The following is a 23411-nucleotide window of genomic DNA, read 5'->3' as shown; positions in this document are numbered from 1 at the left end:
GCAGGGGCTGTACCTTGGCATAACGAGCAACCAGGGTCAGCTGTCAGCCTCTGAGCCATGAGCCTAATGCAACACAACAGATGTAGGTATTTTTTCCAAGTTTTCTCTGGGCAGCAGGATTAAAGTCTCTGTTCTCAGCTGGGGTTCCCAGTGTAGTCACTTCCCTCTGCGTTACACAACACCCTATTAAGACGAACAGCACAAACATGTTCATTGGGATCCCTTCCCCCAACCCCAGAAGGCCAAGGAACAAAGACGAGGAGGTTTCCAAAGGCTGGGGAGCTGCCTCTTTGGTCCAGGAGCCCTGGGATAATCCTGCCCGGACATCCCCTGCGAAATCACCCTGTGGCTCTCTGCTCATCTCCATCCTTATGGTGCCAGGGGTGAGGGGTAAAAGAGTAGTGGGGTCATGTTCTGCTTAATCCATCAGGCTGTGTGCAAAGCTGGGTGGGTATAGAAGGGGAGAAACTGCTGTAGCAGCAACTCGACCATGCCTGGTGCCCGTGCCTGCCCTGCCTGCTGACGTGGAGGCTTCTGAGTGTTTTTCTGTGCATGAGCCCAGCAAAAGACAGTGATGAGGAGGGTTTTCTCAGCACTAGCAATGCAGACAGAGTTATGGTGTGGCCCAGACACACTTTCTTGCTTGGATTCAATGGTTTCATGCCTTGTCAAGGCTCTGGTGCTTTTCTGCTGGACACAAAGCTGCCTTAGGGACGTGGTGTGCTCTCTGTAGCCGACTGAAGCGGCTGGTCACAGAGAGGGACTGCGGGCACCCTTGGTGAGACGGAGAGGGCTTCCCCAGCAGCCCGAGGGGAGCATTCAAGTCCTTGTGAGCACACACGGAACAAGGATCTGCTGCCGCTGCACACCAATTACTCGCTTTATTGACAGAAGACCATAAATGAACAAGGGAATTAATTAGGGCTGCAGCAGGCCAGGTTGGATGCCTGCAGGGCTGAGAAGGCTGGAGCTGGTTCAAAGCGCAGGGGGAGCAGAAGGCCCCGGAGATCTGTGTAGCAAACAAAGGTGCTGCCACCGGTTCAGCCCCTCGGGGAGCGCTGTGAAAAAGCCTCTGTGACCAGAAGGACAGTTCGCAGGAGGGGGAGAGACCAGTTCCTGGCAGCATCTGTTTGTTCAGGCCTCGGATGAAGGACTTAAGCAGCTTGTTAATTCGCTCCTTGTCCAGCTGCAGGCTTAGTCACTGCGAGCGGGCCTCCAGGGCAGCCCGCGCGCTTGTGAGCCAGCTCCTCCAGCCCTGGTACTTTCCGTGTGCTGGATGAGCCAGCGGTGGAGCCGGGGGGCGTGCTGCAGCTGTCTGGCCCAGCTCTAGCAAAGCGCTCGCAGCAGGTCCTTTCCATCTGCCTTGGCCCAAGAGTGACCCTTGCAAACCTCCTCTCCCCCGCCGTTGCCTCAGCAGATGGTGGGAAGGCAGATGGGGAGGAGGAGATCTGTGAAGCTGGAGTGATAGAGGCCTGGCCCAGTGGCACCTCTCGTCCTTGCACCTCTCCACCTTGTGTTGGTGGGGTCTTGGAGCCCATGAGCCTGGGAGGGGTGTGCTCAGCTGCTGCGAATCGCTGCAAGCCACTTCGGGCAGCTGATTTCGTGACACCCTGTCTCGCCCCACATGTTAGATGCTGGATGCAGAAAATCTGCTCTGGGAGCAGTGCAGGGAGTCGTTTCCTCACCTAAAATTTTACTAGCCTGCAGGAGCTCAAGGAGGTGGAGTGAGGTGCTTGGCCCACTGTGGAGGAAGCTTGAGCTCAGCAAAGGGTGTTTGGGACAGCTGAGCTGTGGATCACCCGCCAGGCTGCACCAGCTGCTCTGGAGTCAAAATTCAAACCACAACCAGACTTGGTCCTGATTCCAGACTTTTCCTTCACCTCATTAGTTAGCGGCTTCGAATGCAAATTCTGTGGCCTGTACATGAAGGCCTGGCCAGCGTGCAGGGCTCCTGTCCAGCTGCCCTCGTTCGATCCTCCTCCCCGACGGGCCTGGCTGGACACAAGAATCGCAAAGGTCTCGGAGGGAATTTGAGGGGTATCCAGGTCATAGCATTCAGCGTTGTCACGCTTTCTCTCCAGGTGGCAGCAGTGGTTGACTTGGACAGGGGACAGTCTTTTCCCAAAGACAAGTCAGGCAGACGTGTCCCAGCACAACGCAGAGGTGCAGGGTTTGCTTTGCAGAGGCAGTTTGCCCCCCTTTGCACTACATATGATGCATACAGCTTGTGAGAGATGACCCTGCCTCCTGCAAAACAGCTTGTGCAAGCAGTGTGGACAAGGAACAAGAAGCAGCCTGAAAAGGAATAGCAGGATGGTGGAGAGAAGCTTGGAAATGTTGTCAGGCCCTTGCAAATGCAAAGATGACTAGGGGCCATGTAGAGGGGCTCCACTGTAATGTTTGGTACCATGCCCAGCCTGAACCTCTAGCACCATTTAGTAGGCTGGACCAGCCTTGGACTCTGTCTTGTTTGGTTAGATGGAAGTAATTGTCGTTGTGTCCTGAGCACAGTACTGCTGTCACTCTTTAATTCCTCCAATGAGGTGTTGCAAGCAGATATACATGTGCTGTAGCTGTGCTTTAGATTTGGATTCGCCTCTGGGGACAGGCAATGATAAGTGTTAAGAGCTGTTTAGATCCCAAACTGTTGTTTCTGAATCGGCTTCCAGCAAGAGCAGAAGACATGAGGGCGAGGAAGCAGCCGCTTCCCCTGCCAGGAGCATCCTGCTGGGACAGGAGGCACCCCGAGCTCTCCATGCCCTCTCAGCAGCCTGGGTTAATGGTCAGGCTGATGCTGGTGGTAGGGTTTCCCCACAACTGTTAGCTGGGTTTGCCCTTGTTCAGTGCCTGCCCCCGGGATTTTGCCTGTCAGCTGCAGGGGCAGGTTTGGGTCTGTCGAGGCAGTTCCCCTGTGGAAAGAGGCTGCTGTGATTAATGACCAGTGATGAATGAAAGGGAAAGGGGTAGGAGGAGAGAACTGCCAAGGCTTTAACTCCACTGGGTGCAAAGGTTCAGCCTGCTTTGGATCTGCCGGCAGGAGGGGAAGGCGCGTCCAGGTCCTCAGCCAGCCGGGGTGTTAACAAGTGAGAGGTGAGCCTGGGTGATTAGGATGTCCACGGCTGTGTTGCATAAATCAGACTTGGAGCGCCAGAAAAAGTCTCCAGGGTGATGAAATGTCTAAGTGTCATCAGCTCTGCAGAGATAATTAGAACCAGAAAAGCACCGGGAGGTAAAATGGCACAGATCAGTGAAAACAGGCTTGTGGGCTCGGGATCCTCGTGGATCTGCGCTGACTGCAGGCTGGTGGGGGGGAGATGGCCGTGGGGGAGGCTGGGTGTTTATGGAGGAGTTGCAGGGGTTAATCCTCCTCAATCTTGGAGACAACCACCTCTGAAAGAGGAAAGTCTTCCTGCCAAATGCGATTCCCTGCTTATTCAGATGCCTTGAACAGAAAGTGAGGAATGGAGGGGAACGGCGGGGATCCACTGCTGCTCTGCTCGTGCAGTCGGTGCGAGGGAAGGGGACCCCCCTGCCTCACTCTGGGCTTGGCCTCTGTGAACTGTAAATCCCAGCCCCGTAACGTGGGGGTTGGTGTCATCCTGGGGGAGCCCCTCTGGGGGCCAAGAGGTTGTGTGGGACCTTAGGTTGAGCAGAGTCACAGCGTGGGTACAATGTCCCCAGGAGCCACCGGCATCTCCTCCAGTGGTGACCACACTCTGAGGACAGGTCTGCCCAGACCGTCCCCAGAGGTCCTGTCCCACCTTCAGTCAGTCGGGGACTGTGGGAGGGAGCGCTGGCAGCTGCAGCTCCTCTGCTGCCAGCACCACTGTTTGTCCAGCTGCGGCACGGAGGCTCGTGGCCAGCCAACATGAGGACAGGAGCCACTATTTCCAGTGGCTTGGTGGTGGTCGTGAAGAAGACCCCGTGTGTCCTCATGGAGCCATCACAAAGCTAGATCCTCGTAGGAGAGCCTCATGTGGGTCTGTGGCTGGTGCTGGCTGAGCCCCGTGGAGCAGGATTGCTCCTGGGCAAGTCGCCGTGCTGCTGGAAGCCACCTGAGCTGTGCAGACAGGCTCAGAGCTGAGCTGCTACAACACGTCCGCCTCCAGGCGCTGCGGTGGTGAAGCTGTTCTGCTTTCAAGCCTCCTTGAAGGAGGCAAGGCTGTGAAGCAATGTGGAAGTTAAACACCAGCAGCCACTTGAGCATCTTTGACGTCAGGTCTGACTGGCTGGTGGCAGCGGCAGGGTTATTTTGCAAAATAGCCATGAAGTATCTGGTGGGGTTTTGTTTTTCTAGCTGCCTCCTTGCTGGTGCCCCAAAGATTTGCAGTGAAGGGCAAATGTTTGCTCTCTCCCCTTGTGCCTGCCTGTGCCCAAGTGCTTGCTGATGCTGTGTTCCTAGCTCGGGAGGAGCTCTTTGCTGGCTGTGAAACCTCTGCCTGGATTAAGTGTCAAAAGACAAGTCCTTGGCTTATGGGAAGAGCACACTTGACCTCTGACTCCTCAGAGCTGCGCTCTCCCTTGGGAGGAAGTGTTGGTTCAGGCCCTGAACAAAGCACAGGCTGTCATGAGCATGACCTGCCCGCCCCGGCAGTGACAGGCTGGGCTGGGGTCAGATTTATGCTCCGGAGAGGAGGAAGAGACAGAAGACCCCGTGACCTGGAAGCTTAGAGGTGACCAGCTCAACTTACTGAGAAATGCAAAGCTACGTTACCTCCTGTGTCGGTCACAATACATTGTCTGGGCAGATGGGCCACTGGCACATCCAGGTGTGAGAAGGGAAGCTGCTTGGTAAGACCCAAAGGGTGTTTTGCATCCCCTTCCTCTCCTTATTTTCCAACCCATTCCTCTCTGTTGTGTTTTGCAGCACCTCTCTCCCTGAATTCCTGCTAACATCTTTGCAGCTTCTCCAGGTCCCACAGAAGATGTCCGCAGTAGCAAACTTGGCCCTAGCCTGGACTTAAGACAACATTACATGTGGTCTGTGGTAGGTGCAGCTAAACATACTTGCTTTCACTGAGCAATGACACGCATACTGCTCTCACCCGAATCCAGACTTTTTCTCTTGCAGCATGCCCTTTGCTCGATATAACTTGGCTTGCTGTAATGCCTGCGGGCCCAGCAAGGATGTGGGCAAACACAGTGTGGGTGTGTGGGATGGTTTCTTTTTCCATTTCATCCCTGAGGGGCACAGCTAGGCGCTTTATCTGAGATCGCAGAGGAAGGCAGCAGCAGAGCCAGGGCTGAGCTCGGGTGCCAGTGTCAGCACCCTGGGGCACTGCCCCGGCCCCCTTGCCATGGGCTCTGTGTAGAAGTTGTCAGCTCTCCCTGTGCTGATGCTTTTCCATGCACTCCCCTGAGTCAGGCTGCACTTATATCCAAGCTTATTTGGGACCCCTGCAGCTCAATATTGCTGAGAGCACGTGGGGCTGAGAGGGAAGAGGTTTACTTATGTGGGGCTGATAAAGGAATCCAGGTCTGCCCAAGCCTCCAAAACACTGTAAAATTGTTATAAATATGCTTAAAGTCAGCTGGAAGAGAAGTGAGGGCATTGGTCCCTTGTGAAATAACATCTCCTTTTGTGTCATCTTTGCCAGTTGCTGTAGGTATTTGTACAAAATGGGAGGTGAGTGCAGACCCTGCCAGCTGCCAGCCAGGCGTGGATGAGGGGAGGAGCAGTGTCTGTACCCTCTGTACCTGGTGTTACTTTGCTTTACTACCAGGAGAAGGATTGTTCATCAGCTGCTGTGAACCCAGACCTAGGACAGATGAAGATTTTGTGGCAAGCAACAACTACCACATAACCAAAGCCCTCTCGCATGCTAGGGGCAGAGCTCCTTCCTGCTCCGGCAGCTTATGGGTCTTCTGCACCTCCCGCCTCCGTGTCCCTCACACCCCAGAGGACCAGCTGTGCTTCTGTTGGCTGGGAAGAGACCGAAATCAGGGCATTTTGCTGTGCGTTTGCGTGGGAGGGCTGCTGTTAGCATGGGCGTGAGAGCCGCACATCTGAGAAACCAATACAAGGAGAGGGGCTGCACACGTGAAGCAGCTCAGGGCAGCAGGCCACATTCCTCCTTTAGAGCTGCTCGGTGCTGATAAACCCATTAGTGGCAGCCCAACGCCACTGTGAGCAGGGCTTTGCTGAGAGCCAGAGCCCTGTGGGCTGCTGATGGCATCTGAGCCACCAGAGCCTGTCCTCCATGGTGCGCGGAGCGGCGTTTTGGGGAGCTCTCGGCCTAGGGATGGGCGCTGCTGAGTCAGTTCCCTTCCCCATTCCCCTCCTCGAGCCCTGCTGACATGGCTTCCTGGCCTGGTGCTGTCAGGAAGAGGCAGTTTGGTTTTTGGGGAGGGTGTGAGTGTGTGTGCGGCCCGGCCTGGCCCACGAGGGCGTGAGAAGGGCAAGGAACCATCCGCCCAGGCCAGCTGCTTCCTCCACTAGAGCACCGAGACGGAGCCCTGCCATACCCAGACTGTTTGGAAACATGTTGATAAACTTCCAAACGTCTCTTTCACAATCCAGATGTGCTCGCCTTGGCTGTAAACCCTCATCTGAAGAACAGGTGTGCTATAATGTTTCTAACAGTGGCCCCAAAGCCAGCTGGAGGCTTGAGCTGAGCGGGGGCCAAGGTGCTGGTGCCATATAGGATATGGATACCGGGGCAGGCACAGGTGAGGCGGTGAGCTGTAGGTCAGCCGTAGTTCACAGCAACCTGGAATCAGATGGAGGGAAGGCAGGGACGGTGCCAGAACATCCCCAGCCCACAGTCTGTGCTCAGCAGCACCAGAGCCATCTCTGGAGAGGCTTCCCCGGCTGTATGGGCAAGCTGGGTGCACCCATGGGGTGCACCAGCCCTTAGTTGGCTCTGTCCTGGTGAGGAAGCACGGGGCTGGAGCTGGCCACCAGCCTTGGTGGAAGCATTGGGAAAGCAGACATCCTACCTGGGGTGGGGAAAGGTGCCTTGTTCTGTGCCTGGAGTGGCCCCTGTCCCTGTGGGAAGAGGGTGCTACTTCATCCAGAGCTTCTTGCTCTGCTCAGGAGGTGGTGACCTGATGTGGTGCAGCATGGAAAGCAGCTTTCCTCCTCTTCTCTGCACTTGCCCTACGCTTATTTCCTCGTTAAACTCTCATTCCTCATTATTCTTGTTTCCAGTAAAAACCTGGGCCTCGCTGCAGGCTCTAGGAGTGTGTGCCACACCTGCGCGTGGAGTGGGTGACAGCAGAGGCAGCGTGGCAGCCGGTGAGGGGGCTCCTGGAGCTGTGATGCCACTGGAGAGCTGGATTCCCAGCCTGTGAAGTCATCGCTGGGAAATTGGGTACTCAGCCTAATCCCAATAATTACCCAATGGGACTGTAAAGTGTAAATGAACTAGCCTATTGCCTGATGACTGACTACTTGAGCTCTAACACACGCCACCTAATAATTGGCGCTTTCTGCAGTTCTCTGAGATTCACTTATTAATAAGCTATTTAACATGCACTTGAAATAACCGCATTGTAACAATCTGAGATCATTTCTCACACAGTCCTTCCAGCTCCCAAAGTGGTAGGAAAGCATCTAAAATTGTGTGAGGGGAGTGGGCCTGCCATTTCAGGGTGGCAGATTAGCCAAGCAAAAATCAGGATTCAATGCCAGCCACAGAGGTCACTTCCATTTCAGGGTGCGTGTGGCCATCACCAGGTTTCCTCTGAAGTGCAAAGCTGATGGGCTGAAGGGCTTCCAGCCTGAGTTCCCCTCAGCAGCAGAGGGTCATAAGGAAGGGCCAGAAGCTTGAAGGAAATGGAAGCTGTTGATTTTTAGGATGGCTGCTTTGGAATCAGAAGCAGGAATGAAATGACTTTAATCCCAAACACTCAGTAGAACTCAAAACTTTATAATGCTATTAAGAAAAGTTCATGGTGGTAGGAATTTCTCAGAAAAAGTGCCTTCGGCACAGTCTGGCATTACCTTGTTTCTCCCGTCCCCACTGTTGGGTTGTCTTGTTTGGATCTCCTTTTTCTCCTCCAGGTTGTGGATTCTTTGGAAAGCACTGCATGCGAGGTGGCACCAGCCATCAAGAAAGATCTTCTGCCCCATGGTTCCTGCATCTCTTCAGCTGTTCTTCCCATTTCCCTGTTCCTTGCCAGTCTGTTACAAGCTGGTGTTCATCAGCCACCTCAGGAATAGCCTCCTGGAGGTAAGACCCTAGAGAAAATAGGAAGAGAAGGCTGCAGAAATTCATATTACCAGGGCCCTTTCCTCACTCCTCTCAACAGTGCCCCAACCACGCGGGGACCGTTCCCTGTTTCTGGTTCAGAGCCCTTAAAACCAGCCAGATGCTCCTCTTCCTCTTGCTCCTTCTTCCCTTTCCCCCCTCCTGGAAGCCACTGAGCGCCTGTTCCTCCTGAAGCCCCGCCAGGCGGGTGCCCTGAGCAGGTTGCTCTGGAGGAGGCCGTGGTGGAAGGAAGGGGCTTCCATATGGGGCAGCCTCCCTGCACAGCGGGGCTCTGTGGGGATGGCCAGACCCGCCTGGCCTCCAGGCCCCTCTACCAAAAACAGGGCTGGAAGAGGCAGAGAGGCCAGGCCCAGCCTCCTGGGGAGATGGAGGCTCCAGTTGGATCACTGCAAATGGGACTTCATTAATTATAAACGGACAGGTTCCCCTGAGCTGCTGTAGCTCTGCATGAGTCACATTCTAGCTGTTTTCTCTCTCTTTTTTTTTTTTTTTTCCTTTTTCTTTTTCTTTTTTTTCTTCTGGACGAGTTGCTGAAGGGGCTTGAAATAACGTGATGGATAAATAAGGAGCCAGCTGTGCTCTGCAGCCAGCCCCACCAGAGCCTTTCCGCAGCAGTAGCCCACAGCGATCTCCTCTCTGCCTCACTCCTCACTCCCATCCCTTGGGTTCTGCCATCTGTTCCTGCTCTCCAGGTTTCTCCTCCTTCACAGCAGCATGTTTTCCTCTCATGTTGTATCCTCCTTTCCAGCGTGTGGTCTCAGCCCCCGGTAACGTACAGACATGTGTTTAGACAACAGCACGACCAAAGAGTCTGGCCAGGGGACACCCACTTGGCTGGGCTGTGCCTCCCGCCCCCGACTCGGAGATGGTCCTGGCTAAACGAAAGCAGAAGGAGCAATAAACCCAGCTAGGAGGTGCTGGACAATTTGTGTTCTGTTTTCTGACGAGATGCCGTCACTGATGTGGTTCTCGGCTGCCTGCTGGCCTCCTCGTCACGGGGGGAGGCCGGGATGTACCCTGAGGGACACACCGAGAGTGGGTGGAGGTGGCTGGAGGGCCAGCGTGTGTCTGCTTGGGTCTGTTCCCAGTGGTCCAGTGGGAACATCTCCTTCCCTGGGTGTCCCGCCAGCGTGTGTGCTGAGCTGTGTGTGCACCGTGGCACAGCCAGGGTGTCGGATGGTGTCTGGAGGATTTGCTGGCTGTGCTCTCACATTTAGAAACCACTTTTCTTGCCTCTCCAGTGTCCTTGGTGTTAGAGGTCCTCTCCAGAGATATCTGCACTGCTGGAAGCTGTTTCTCCATCCAGCTCCTTGTGCATTCCTGCCTTGTCTCTTGACTCTTTTCAGAGTGGCTGTGACTTGCACCTCTGAAAGGTGGCTCTGCACTCTGCTTTTTGAGCCGTGGGGCTGGCCAACCTTCACCTGCCCTTCAGCCCGCGCCGGGGGAGGGCTCCTTTTCCTCTCTGGGAGCTCCAGGCAGCTCCTGAATCCGTGGAATGTGTCCCATCTGCAGCGCGTTAGGGGTCCGCTCACAGACGAGGAAGAAGCACATGTGGGTTGTGAACCCTTCAGAAGAGGAAGAAAAGGGGCTAATTAATCTAAGGGATGCGGTGCCAGGAGCCGCATCTGGGGGCCAACTGGCCCTGGACGCGTGGTTCCCAGGTGCTGCCCCTCCGAGGGGGTACTGCAGAGGCGGTGTGGACATGGAGGGTGGGGGAACGAGGGTGCACAGAGGGGCCCTTGTGGAGACCCTGCATCTCCATCTGACCTTGGCCTCTCCTTCGGTGCTGTCTCAGCCACCTAGAAGCTGGTGCATGGACTTACAGGGAGGGGAACGCGGTGGCCCTGCTTTGCCCCGAGCACTTTGCCCACCTGCAGCTCACCCTCCCGGGCCAGCGCTGTGCTCCCTGCCGTCGGATCGCGCTCTCCATCCTCTCTCTGCTGCTAATCTCTCTTCCCAGGCGTGGGTTTGATCTCGGCGGCGAGCAGCCCGACCGTCCGCGCTCTGTCTGCGTGAGTTCCTGAGAAATGAGGTATTTCGTGTTTGTCTGCTGAGCCCCCGCTGAGCAGCGTGCTGCAGCCCAGCTCGCCTTGCAGCTCCCCACGCAGCCCAATTTCCAATTCGTTTTTGGGGAGGGCTGAGTGTGGGACTGGGAGGCAGCGTCCCTGTGGGTGTGCATCACCCCCCTGCTCACCCGCACTGGGGCTGCCATCACTCCCCAGCCACTGGGCACTCACCGTGCCCTCGGTGGCCACTGCTCCTCTGTAGCACTCCTGTAGGGTCGAACAGCTCCCGCACATCCCTGTGAGAGCACCTGCTTGCTGGGTGAGGCCGGGAAGGTCCGGGTGCCTGGCTCCTGGGGGTGGCTGTAAGCACAGCACGGGGCTGATCTGAGATGGGACGCCAGCCCCCTGGCTCCGCGTGGGGCACTGGCTTTATAAACCTCATTCCTCAGCTCTGCGGGGGAGACGCAGGCTCCTGCAGCTTGGGCAACGCTGAGCCTGCGTCTTCCCAGGGTGACCCCGTTCCCCCGAGGGCAGGAACCCCCTGGTGCCCCGGCCGAGCCCGCGCTGGGGCTGCCTGCAGTAGCTCCGAGCACTCTTTCAGCCGCTCTGTTTATGGCTTTGTTTATGGTGTTGATAATTTTCTTGTGTCAGGTTTAGGCACAAGCATTCTTTCCACTGCTGCATAAGAAAGTAATTAGGTGTGGATGGAAAGGACATTCTTCTTCCTCAGAACAAAGAACTGAGCCCTGGCTGTTATCGGGCACTGCTCGAGGGGTCCAAGGGCTCTGTGAGCTTCTGCCCAAGCGGGCGGAGAGCTGGCCGCGTCCCGGGGAGCACGGAGGTGCCTGCTGCTCCTTGCTTTGATGCTGTTGCCAGCTGCTGTCACCGAGGCTGAAGCCCAAACCCACTCAGCCCCTCTGCTCCTGTGGCACTTGCTCACCTCCAGGTGGGGGCTGGAGGCTCAGGCAGCGGGAAGAGGGGAGCTGGAGCAACTGGTTTCAAACTGGGAGTGCTACTGATGGAGGTGGGAGAGGGGACAGGGCAACTGGGTCCTGCTGGAGGGGAGGAGAGGACAGGACAGGACAGGACAGGACAGGACAGGAGAATCAGCTGGTTCTTCAAGGGGCTAGGGGAGCAGCAGGTGCAGGAGGTGAGCCTGGGCTCTACTGCAGCCCCCTGTAACAGAGCAGACAAGGGAGATCAGATAAAGTCTGGTTCCAAGAGCCCCTGCCCTGCAGGCAGACGTGAGGGTAGAGGGAAAGGATTGCCCTGTGCATGCCCCATCTCTCGTGTTCTCTCGCAGGCATCCAGTAGCTGCTCTCAGGTAGGGATGCTGAGATGCACCTTTCATCTGCCCAACCCTGATATAACAAAACCAAATTGATGAGCATTGCAGGACACCTCTTTTTGCAAGACACACTGCAGGGACACACGCCGCTGGGTATCTCCCCGCCTTGAGTGCCCGCAGCGCACTGCTTTGCTCTCCTCGTGTGCAGAGATGCAGAGAGAAGTTTTTAGCCACCCACCGAGCTCACAGCCACCACTGCGGGCCAGAGGGAGCCCACCCCAAATACACCGTGCTGTCTGGCAGGGATGGAGCCTGTGCTGCTCCAGGAGGACTCGCTCCTGCCCAAAATGGCCAAGGGCAGTGGAGAGCAGCAGGGACGTGGCAGAGGATCAGGCTGAGCTGGCACATCTGGCTGAAAGGAGACTTTTGGCCACTTTCTCCCTCCTGCCACTCTTCCCTCGGTCCTTCTCAAGGCATTTAAGGCAGTCACTGGGAGCCAGGTGCCCGCAGGGAGGCGGATGGGAGGGATGGAGGTCTGCTCAGCTGGCGGGCTGTCTCCTGGAAGGTGCCACTGAGCTGAAGGACCTGGAGCTTCTGGGTGGGTCCTTTCCCAGCCCGGACCTACACAAGTAAGCACGAAAACCCTGAGCCGGGCTTGGGGGTGAGATCTCGGAGATCCCCGGAGCCAGCACGGGATGGCAAATAACGCTTCCACCGCATCCAGAGAGCCGTGCCTCGGCTCTCTGCTGGGAGATGCCCCCGGGAGCCTCGGGCCGGCTGCCGCTGCTGCTGCGGCTGCGGAGAGCCCCAGATTTGGGGTCGGGGGCTCGTTCCTCCGCCCGCCCCCGGTCCCGCTCGGGGCTCCCAGGCTCGCTGCGGGCGGGGAGGGGGCGGCGGGGGCTGCTCGGCCGCTGCCGGGCCGGGCTCCCCGGGCAGGCAGGGGTTAAGGCTCCTCCGTTGTAGTTTGTTTCCCTTTGCCAAAGTGGGTGTTGCTGGAATGTCTCCTCTCCTAAGGAGGGGGGCCGAGCCGTGTCCTCCGGGGGGGGGGGGGGGGGGGGGGGGCGATGTCAGCATCAAAAAGACACAAAAGGGGGAGGTTTCCAAAAATAAAACCCTCCATCCCCTCCAGGCTCTGCCAGTGCCAGAGGCGGGCGCGAAGGTGCTCGGAGCTGCCCGCGGAGCGCGCCGGGGGGGGGGGGGAGACGACGACGAGCCGCCTTCCTCCTCCTCCTCCTCCTCCTCCTCTTCCTCCTCCTCCTCCTCCTCCTGCCGGGCCGCCCGGTGGGCAGCAGGTGCCGGCGGAGCCCGGCGGGGCGATGGGGCAGTGAGGCTCGGCTCCGCCGGGCGCACCGGAGCGCAGCCGGCGGGGCGATGCCCACCCCTCGCCGCCGGCTCTCGGCCGCCCCGCGGGCTGACAGCATGCGGGGAGCCGCGGCCAGCGTCCTGCCCCTCACCTTCGCCATCCTGCTGGGGCTCGGCGACTGCCAGCGGGACCTGGCGGCCAGGCTGGAGCCCGGCGCCTCCCGGCGAGCCGAGCCCCGGCGCTTGCGGGGCCAAGCGGCGCCCCTGGGGGCTGCGGGCACGGCGCCGGGGCTGCCCCGGCCGCAGCGAGCCCCCTCGGAGGCAGCGCCCCTGCCCGCAGCCCCCGGCCCCGGTGGCGGAGACGGGCTCGGGGCCCGGCGGGGACACGGCCACGGCCACGGCCACGGGCAGGGGCTGGCGGCCACCCGGCAGCGGCCCCGGGGCGGGCTCCGACCCCGAGCCGTGCCCCGGGCGAAGGAGCCGAGCGGCGCCGGGAGGATCGCGGGGTAAGTGCCGGCTGCCGGGACCCCCGCGGGACCCCCGGGGGCTGCCTCCCCGCCGTGCTGCGGGCTGCGGGACGCCCCCTCCGCTTTTCCCCCCGGGCTCGGTGCCCCGAGAGGGGCTGGAGGGGCTCGGCTTTCCCCGAGGGATGGAGCGAGGCCGGGCGCTGCGGCTCGTGCTGCAGGTAGCTGGCCTCTTGGCTCCTTCCTCCCATAATGGGCCCCTTGTAAGCGCTCCGCACGGCAGCTTCCCATGGCTTCAGCTGGCTCGGCCGGGGGAGGCTTCCTACGAGCCGCCTGGCAGGGCTGCGTCCCGCTCCGGGCTCTGGCTGCAGCCCTGTGGAGGTGGAGAGGAGATCATATGGCAAGGCCAGCTGCTCGGCGGCCGAGGGGAGCTGCAGCGGGTCGTCTGGCACGGCGCTGAGAAACCCTTTTCCCTGGGCTCCCAGCTCTGCGGTTCCCTCTGTGCTCCCCTGCTGCTGATGCCCCTCGGGATGGGTGCCCCTGCTAGATGGATCGGCCACCAGAGCCCTGGCACAGGCAGCGGGACCGACACATGTGGCAGCACGCATCCACTCCCCCCGTGAGCCCTTGTGGGGGGAAGCAGAGGGCAGGCTGTGGGCTCACTGCCCTTGAACACGGGCAGAAAGGTCTTCTGTAAGGTGGGGAGGGATCTGCACTAGAATGCAAAAGGCAGCTTCATCCCTGAGGTTTCTCTCTCCCGTACTCGTCTCCCTGCGAAGTTTCAAGCCAGAGCTGTCTCCGTGTAGTTTCTGCACCCCACGTGGTTTCCTACAACTCCACAGAAGCAGTAAACACAGCCTTGCTTTTCTTCCCCATTACGCCTGATACTCAAAGTCCTTACCGCTACCAGCTAGGCAGTGGCAGGCAGGTCCCGAGCTGTTGGCTTACTGACTCCTCTAGCCTTGTTTTGCCAGCTGCCCAGAGGGACAGCACGCTGAAAACATTCCTTGGGAGACCCGGTCCTGCTCACTCGGGTTTGGGGTCCTCTGGGCTCAGGAGGATTTTAACCTTTCTGCAGCCCCGGTGTTGTCAGCCGTGCTTTAGGGTCTCGTGGTAGCTCAGCTGGGGCTGGTCCCTTGAGACGAAGCCCATTTCTTCCCAGTGACCACCCTGCAGTCCCGCGGGGTCCCCAGGCTGCCCCCAGTGCCAGCAGCCAGCCCACGCTGCCACGGGGGGCGAGCTGCCCCGAGCTTCATGCTCTGTTCGGAAGAACCTCTGAGGAAGCAGTCACGGTGTGTCCATCGCTGCCGCTCTGTTGGCCTGTTATCAGTGAGATGTGGCTCCCTGGGGCACGGGACAGTGTCCTCCAGGCTCTGGGGAGCGAAGAGCTGCACCTCGGAGCTGCGCTTTGTCTGCACTCTGCCTCTGCTCTGCTCTGGAAGGTGAGGGCTGGGAGGAGTGAGCTTGCTGTGGTCCCTGAGAACTTGAACTCTGGAACATGCCTCTAATGGCTTGTCGGCAGTAGCTTTCCATCTCTTCTGGAGTCCAAATCAGCACTTTTTAAACTTCCCTGTGACCTACCGTCTTTGGCTCCTACGAGAAAGCCGAGCTAAAATCGCCGCCGGTGAGTAACCACATGGCGTTGCTCCTCATGGAAAGCTAGCTGCTGCTGCCTCCAAGCCTCTCCGTGAGACTCCCGGCCTTCCACCTCATCCATCTTCTTACGTCCCTTGCTGCACTGGACACGTTTCCATCCAGGAAACGCAGGGCCCCTAAAAAACTTCATTTTATGATGTTTCATTTTTTTGCCAGGTGGGATATTTTCTCTTCTGCTGTTTGCACTGCACTCTTGCTGCTCTCTGGTATGTCAACCTTCATTTTCCCTTCCTCAGGTGGCTTTGCAGCCTGCTCTCCACCCCAGTGCTATTTATTTATGTAGTTACTTTGGCTTAAAATCCCAGCGTGGGATGCCTTTCCTGGTTCCCAAGTCACAGTTTTCTGCTGGTACCTCCAGGGGCCTTGCCCAGGTCTCCACGCTTACTGTGAAAAGGCGTCATGAGGCTGAAAAAACTGGTTATTAGCGTGGTATCTCCTCTGCAGAATTGGCTTCCCACTTTGTCTGACAGTAGCATGTCCCAAACTGAGTTTCTTTCTCAGGGACTGTTTGGATGTGTGTGGTACCCTGCTCACTGTGCTGCAGGTGGGACCTGCTCACACCCTCCCACGGGAGCATCCAGCCGAAAGCCTTGCCACAGCTGGCTTTTGGTGTTTTCTCCTGTTGGCTCATTGTGAGGTGACTTCTGACGCCACAGCAAGTATCGTGGAAAATTGCCATCTTCTAACACTGAGCACGAGAAAGGATGCAAAAGGATGCTGTGAACAAATCCTCACGTGCTGCACGCCAAAACTAGAGGGAGCTGGGTGGAAGCCTCCACTTTTGCTACCTGCCTGGACAATTCTGGGGGGCATGTGATGCTTTTTGACAGGGAATCCTGGGCTAACAGGCTGGGAATCCCATATTTTCTCCTTCTCTCCCCTATTTTCTTTCTGTGCGTTGGCTAATGCACAAAATTTTTGACTAATTCCTGTTGTGGACGCTGCCTGCAGTTGTATAGTCCTGCTTCACCCAGGTTTTTGGGATATTGGCCCTCACTGCAGTGTGCACTTAGGACTGCTCAGGCACAGAGGCAGTTAATGCTGATGTGGACTTGGCAGAGCGCTTTCAGTGGCTCTTTGATGCCAGCAGCCTCTTGCTAATGTTTTTCGCTGGGTCTGCCTGCAGATATTTCATACACAGTTGGATGGAGTTCACTGTCCTGCCGTATAAAGGCAGACCTGGTGATCTAATAGTCCCCTGGCCTTCTGTGAGGATGCTGTGAATGACTCGCATGGAGCCAGCGTATCTGGCAGCGGAGCACTGCGTGAAGTCGAAGGATGATGCATGGATTACAGCTCAAATAAATGGAGAAAAAATGCTTCTGCTGAATGCTGCAGAAACAAACACCGTGTGATCGCCACCAAGGCTGTGCACATGCTTAAACTATGTGAAGCTGCGATCTTACTACTGTTTTCTACTTTTCCTTCCCCCTAGCGCTTGTTGCAGTTGCTTGGCTCTGGTTTCAAATAACACTGTGAAATCTCGCTGCCTTTTCTCGCCCCGAGTGCTTGTGTCCCCCTTCCCGTGGCGGGGACCTGCTCCTGACGGCGTGCTCTGGCTGCTGCAGTGAAGCGGCTGGTAAAGACTTGGCTACAGCCGCTCCTTTGCCAGGCTGTGGGTTATGCTGGTGCATCCAGCACCACAAATAGCACTGCTTGACGGGGAGGAAGCTTCACGGCACTGAACTGGGCTGGGAAGTATTCTGGAGGGTGCCTGTGAACCCTGCAGCAGTCCGATGTTGCAGACAAACACGTACCAGCACCTGGGAACATCTCCAGCTGTGTCACCCCCCACTGCCCTTCTGCTGCCTGCTCTCCTCTGCCTGCTGCCTTGCCTCCAGTTTGCAGGGCAGCACGGCGAGCAGGAGGCAGGCTGAGTGCTTCAAAGCTGGGAGCATGGCCTTGGCTCACGTCGGTGCTAGCTCTGCCAGGGGCTCAGTGCCTCATGGCTCCCCTCGCCAGGAGGCTCTGCCAGCTCCTTCGCATCATCCCTTGGGAGCTGCTGTCCCCTGGGCGATGCCCATCAGCTGCTTGGGTACAGTGACACCAGGCTGGAGGGACCCTGCCGCTGGTTTTGCCATCCTGGAGCAGCCCCATGTGCCCAGGGGTGGCTCACAGCCTTGCCCCAGTGTTGGTAGTGAACATGCTGTGCTTCTTGGACCTCCAGGTGTGAGCAGATGCAAGAATTAATTTGGCTTGTTTGCAGGAAGCCACAGCGAGGGAATTTAAGTGCTTTCTCCATGTAAAACCTACCTGGGTTAACAAAATGTTGGTCCTGAAAGGCTGGATAATGCTTTACAAATGATGTGGCTTCTCAAACCACTTCCCCTTCCTACCTGTGGTGACTGTGTCTCTACTGGCAGCTTTTAGGGCAATCCTGGCATGCCTGCTGCCCACCCCCTTGGCTCTCCTGAAACCTGAGCCCCACGCCTTGAACTCTGGCACCTCTGGCACCGCCATCTCATGCCGTGGGAATGCAGGAGCCCTGAGGATGCTGGTTCGGAGCAGGATCATCTTCTGACCCTGTTGTGTTCATGTGAAAGTCAATCCAGAAGACAAATGTACAAGTTTCCATGGTTCCTGTAAATTCTGTCAGCAGCTCCAACTGCCTTGTCCAGCGTTAGAAATAAACCACACTCCCGACTTGGTTTCCAGAGGCTTTCCAGAGCCGTCAGGCTGCCTATTTCTGACTTTGTATCATTTGACAGCTGTGCTCTCCCCTCTACCTAGATACACAAAAGTTACGCATTCCCCAAACTTTCCCTCTGCAGTGAGTAAATGCTCTTGGAGAACAACGTGTGGCTTGTTATCCCTCCTCCTTATCGATGTGTCAATAGGCGAGGTGGCCAGAGGAAGCAGGGCTGCCTGCCTGCTTTGGCTTTGCAGGGCGCAGCGATGTCCTCGCCAGCCATCTGCGGCTGGTGATCACCACCTGAAAGTGCTGGTGGGGAGGATGCTGTCCATGTGAGGGCAGTCCAAGCGACCTTGCGTCAAAGTGCTGGAATTAACAGCCGTGGAAACGAGCTGAGCCTGCTGGAACGAGCGTCAGCACAAGGTGCTTAGCTCCAGAGGGCTGGCAGGCCGCAGGCAGACAGCAATGGCAGGACGCGGCTGCTGGCGCGTCAGGCAGGGGAGGCCACGTTGTCTTCAGCTGCAGCCGCCTGGGATGTGTCCATGGGTGAAATGCTGTGGCCAGAGTGGGAACGAGGCCTGATTTACACCCCAGTGCCATGGAGAAAACACAGTGCCATGAGGTCTGTAAAGATGGCAGGCCTCTGGCCTGCCACTGCCCTCAGGAGGAACGTGGCTCCTCAGCGCCGTGCCGGCTCGGCACACACTGCCGCATTCACGCCGTCCCGGGGGGGTTCTCTTCCAGGCACTTGAACAACTCAGCCCTTGTCCGATGGGTTTTGATCTCAGCTGCTGGTCCATCTGGAAGGAAATATCAGATGCTGCAGGAAATAATTTTGCGGGTGACTCAGAGGTGCTGGCTGCAGAGACCTCGGCTCCCCCTGCTCCTCCTCATCGCGCTCTTTTGTCTCTTTGCTCAGGCCCAACGTCTGCGGGAGGCAGTGCTGCTCGGGATGGACCGTGGCTCCTGGCACGAACCGCTGCATCAAACGTGAGTAGGGACACCACTGCTTGCATGTCCCAAAAGCATCGGGACCCTGCAGGTGGACCCCATGCTGGGCAGGGCAGGGGACGGGCTCAATCCCCACACTGGGGGCAGCACCAGGGCATCCCCCAAGCATCTGGCTTCGCTCGAGTGGCAGCAGCTGCCCAGATGTTTGGCTGGAAGGAGCTCGGTGTTGTTTGCCGCGGGGTCTCGCAGTGCTTGGGCTGCGCCGGGATAATTGCATTAGCAATTGCCGTTCGGGAGCGAGGGGCCAAGGGCTGACTCACCTCCTTTCTCGCTTTCTTCTCCCCTCTCGTCCACAGAAGCCAAACGGTAGAGAGCGTGCTGTGCTGCCAGACAGTGTCTGTAAACAGAGCGGGAGGCCAGCAATGGCAGCATCTTTCTCTCATTAGGGGTTTTTGTAGGAGCCGTGGATCTGGGCTCGCAGCCATGCAGGCTGTTGAGCGCCTGCTCAGGTGCCGCTGTTCCTGAGGATTAATTAAAAGGACACCATCAACACGATCGGGCCTGACAGTGTCACCCCAACAGGGGATGGGAAATATCAGGCAGGACTTGGATGGAGAGCGGTGGTGTGTAAACATCGCCGAGTTCCCAGCTACCTCCCCCTGTGGGCTTTTCTGCTGGAGCTCAAGCTGCCGGGGACACTTGGCTCTGTTTAAAGCTGCCAGCACAAGCTGGATGGCCCACTCGGGTTAATTTCTGTGCTGCAATGTTGTTTATATTCTGATCCCATGCTCTTTGATATGGGGCATATCAGGGAAGTTAGCAGGGTGGAAGCGCAGCGGGGGGAACCTCTCAGTGTGGTGAAGCAGGGAAGAAGCTGGCAGTCGGCTCATGGGCAGGGCCTGGGTTTTGGTCCATCCAAGCCTGGGTACAGGAGGAGAGTGGGCCAAACGCTTGCTTTAATCTAATCACCATTGCCTACCACGCACAGTGACATCTTCCTTCTCCAGGGACACTTTTTTCCAGGGACTTTCCTCTTGCAAAACCCTCCACACATGGCTGAACTCAAGCTTTGGGCAGATTTCTCCAGCCTTTTTTTTTTTTTTTTCCTTAAGCTTCTAGGGCTGAAGGGCAGTGAGGACTTGGGTTTTTTTTCAGAGGGTCAATGACTGGGAAGATAAAAAAAGAGAACTGTCTCACTTGGGGACACTGGTGGGGTGAAAGCAAGCTAACGGAGTTAAGGAGGACAATCTCATAGATAATTTAGCTGTTCCCTATCACCTCATCATTCCCTGCTCAGACAGATTCCTTGCCCTTGACAGATTCCTTCCCCTGAGCAGAAGGGGAATCCTTCTGCTCAGCCTCCCAATATTAGCCTGTCCATCTCCACCCTCATCAGCAGTATGTGTCGTGGTTCTCTGCTGCTTCCCAGGATGGCAGCCTGGTAATGCAGGAAGAGTTTTTCTCTGCCATGGGTATTAAAGGAAACATTTTTAAATTAGCATGTTGGGAAGGACTAAACAAATCCATGCACTTTCTAATCTCGTACAGATGGGCTTGTGGTTAAGATGCTCGATGAAGGCGCAGGGATCCCAGGGTCTGTTGCTGGCTCTGCCTTGGTCTCACAGTGTGTCTTCAGACAGCTGCATTAGCACCTGGGGCTTCTCTGCATCTGCAAAGCAGAGATGATATTCACATGCCCTCTCCTTCTGTCTGTCCTCTGTGCAGTGACTGTAGGGTTTTTTTTAGTACAGGCTGTTTTTCACTAAAGTTATGTTTTCAATCTCTTATTCATACATTGCCATTGATCTACCTGCCTGTCAGCATGCACAAATCTCTCACTTGTCTTAAGTTGTCCTTCCCTTCTGGGTTTGCTGACACGTCAGAGCTTTAGGTTAGAACTGAGGTTACATATATCGAGTTGCATCAATAAGCAAGCTTTTCCATGAAAAAGTAGACTAAACCTCCCCAGTGGTACAAGTCCTTCAGCACCTTCCCAGTTTTCCTGTGGCTGATGGACAGGTTCTCCCACAGTTAAATGGGATTGAGCATGAGAGCAGCTCAGAGAGCCTACAGTGAAGATCTGCACCACTGCCCTAGACCTCGAGCAACATCATTGCTCAGTCCTGGGCCAGGTGTGTGTGCAAGGCGGTGGGAGGTTGGACTCCATGTACTATCCTGCTGCCTTGCCTAGCTGGGTGGCTAGAGCCACACCACACTTATCCCTGCAGCATCCTCCCAATCTTATCCTTTTATAAAGAGTTTTGAGATACCTGTTTTCACTTTCCTTAAAGCCCTGCCTTCAGGAGCAGGTGCTTACAATGAGAAGAAAAGAGGGGATTTCATCTCACCAGAAAGTGTTCATAACCCTGCAGCTGGGGAGGGACATCTCTGAGCAACCCCTAGGCTCAGAAGCCATAAAGCAAAAAGAAAGACTCCAAATATATATACACATGTATATTTAACTGTTTTGTTTCTTCTGACAATTTTATGGTTTTGGGGGTCTGACTCATGATTTTCACATTTCGAATTGGAAGGGCTCTGACCTTCCTGCCTTGCACATCTAGACTGAGTGAAGACCAGCGACCTTTGAAAGCTCTTTCAAGTCATTTCTGAGTCTCCAAAAGAAGCAGGGAAGTGGATTAATCCTGGAGTATTTCAGCTAGGGCCGCTCCCCGCCCATCCTGCATGAAGGCTGATCCCATTCCATTCTTTCTCTTTTATATTGGCTGCCTCAGGTACTTCCAGAGTGCCTGGTGGCTTGTTGCTGCCAAGGGACAGAGCCTACATCCCATGCCACCGTTACAGCTGTGCATGGGAGACATCGTGAGGGCTGCTGTGGCTTGGATCTGGAGCTGCTGCTCCGGTGGGTCCCTGCTCTGCAGGATTTCAGCTCTCCAAGTGGCTGTTGGGCACGGCAGGCTTCCTGGGGTGGTGCAGCTTGCTGAGATAGGCGTTTGTTGGGAGATAATGGTATGGACTGGCAGCCCATTTAAATCACAGCTGAGCTGTTATAAATGACCTCAAATTTTGGACTGCCAGGCTTCCCCGAGACAGCTCATTCCTGCTTGACTAGGACTCTGTCCATGTTCCAGAGTCTGCAGCAGAGGCTGATTTATTTTACTGAGGGATTTCATCGAAAGCTCTGGCTTTAGCCTATACAGTGCTCCATGGCTTGGGTTCTCCCTTTTCCCTTGATCTGTCTCTCTTCCTGAGCTTTAACACGGTAAAATAAAGGTCAAATGAAGTGTTCCAGCCAATGTAACGCTGATGCAATTAGGAAAAGCTGATGGAAGACCAGTTTTGGGGTCAGGGAACGGTCCGTGCTGTAGTGAAAGGACCCTGGAGTCTGCACGGGGACTTCCCTTGCTTGGTGCCAGTGGGGTGATGTGGGCATGGCACACAGGGCTAGAGCTCTCTGTGTCTGTTGTCCAGAAAAGCAGCATGTCTGACAGACCTGCTTGGATCCCCCAGCGATGGATGCAGAGTGAGAACATAACCAGGAAGGGAGAGAGGTGCTCGTGGAGCCTCAGCAGCTGTGTGTGGAGGTGCTGGGACATCAAACTGGCTCCTGCGGCCACCCAGGGCACTCCTGGGGAATGGGCCTGGAGCAGAAGTGGTAGCTGCACACTGCGGCTCATCCACAGGCTTTCCACGTGGCTGGAGGTTAACGTTTGTCTGGTGAGGTTTCATGGCCTCCTGCCAGGTAGCCCTTACCTTCCTCTCTTCTTTGAAGGAAGACATCGGTTTTCGGTGCCTCCTCAATTATGCTTGCTCAGAACATCTAGCCTGGTCCTACCCGAGTGAGCTGTGCTTCCCTGGCTCTCACTGACTGGGTTATAAACCCAATTTGGCATCTGTTAACTTGGGAAGTGTCAGGGTCCAGCATATAATTAACAGCACTTTCCTCCCGGGGCGCAAACTGAAGCTGATGTGCTGTAATTAGGAACACACGCGGGCTTGGAGAGTGGTTTGGGCATGAAGTTAATGAACTGGAAGTCCCTGTAACTGCGGAGGAATTTGGGCATGGTGACTCCAAAATCGGCTGTGGGGGGGAGAGCTGGCAAGGGGGAGAGGCAGGAGGACCATGCAAGTCAGACCGCAGAACGGAATAAAGCAGAAAGGTAGCACACAAACCTCTCTACCCTTTGCTGCCGGGAGCCTCATGTCCTGCTATCTGCCTCCCTGTGTCTCCCCAGCTGTCTGCGACCCGCCGTGCCAGAACAAGGGCTCCTGCAGCCGGCCCCAGGTCTGTACGTGCCGCTCGGGCTTCCAGGGCTCCAGATGTGAAGAAGTCGTCCCCGAGCAGGAGTACCACCCGCCCGGCATCGCCCTCCACCCCCCCGCCAGCTCCCTGCGGAGGAGGACCGGCACGGCCGAGAGGGACGCGTCCCCGCGAGGGGCTCAGGCGCCTGTCCCGCGGCATGCACCCACTGGGTAAGTCTGCTCCAGGGTTCCCAGTTTGTCCCCAGCGCACTGTCTGGGTCCCCGGGCACACGCAGGAATGGGATGTGGTCCTACAGGGGAGCAGCTGTTTGCCCCTGTCCTTTGAGCAGCTTTGGGGGCAGCAGGGTGGGCCGAGGAGTGGGGTGAAAACTCTTTCTGAAGAGGATGTGTCCAGGGCACCATGTGCAGGTGGCACCCGGGGGAAGGCACACTGATCTGAGGTGTGCTGTTAAATGCGGGTTTAAGCCAAATGATGATATGTGCAGTGCTTCTGAGGTGTCTCCCCTCAGACTCCAGCCGTTACTGAGCTGGGTGTTCCCTGCTTTTGTGCCATCCTATGGGACACTCTGCAAGCTGGTATGGAAACAAAGGTTCAGCTGTTGATGTTCAGAGGGGTTTGTTCAAGAGAGGCCCTGCAAGAAGCATGTTGAGCTCAGGATGATAGCTGTGGCACCG

At 56.7% G+C, this 23411-nt stretch overlaps 1 protein-coding gene across 1 annotated transcript in view; it reads left to right on the top strand.

The window, feature by feature from the left end:
* The first annotated feature begins 12571 nt into the window (after window positions 1-12571).
* LTBP2 (latent transforming growth factor beta binding protein 2) overlaps window positions 12572-23411 on the top strand; it is a 57299-nt gene continuing 46459 nt past the window's right edge. Inside the window, 4 exon segments of the mRNA XM_032189240.1 lie at window positions 12572-12781; window positions 12783-13315; window positions 18481-18551; window positions 22709-22946. Coding sequence (XP_032045131.1) covers window positions 12572-12781; window positions 12783-13315; window positions 18481-18551; window positions 22709-22946 — 1052 coding nt within the window.

Source organism: Aythya fuligula, chromosome 5 (assembly GCF_009819795.1).
Source record: "Aythya fuligula isolate bAytFul2 chromosome 5, bAytFul2.pri, whole genome shotgun sequence".
In the NCBI taxonomy this organism is placed as follows: domain Eukaryota; kingdom Metazoa; phylum Chordata; class Aves; order Anseriformes; family Anatidae; genus Aythya; species Aythya fuligula.
The sequence above is the reverse complement of the archived record's forward strand: the minus strand, read 5'-3'. Positions and strand labels throughout refer to the sequence as shown.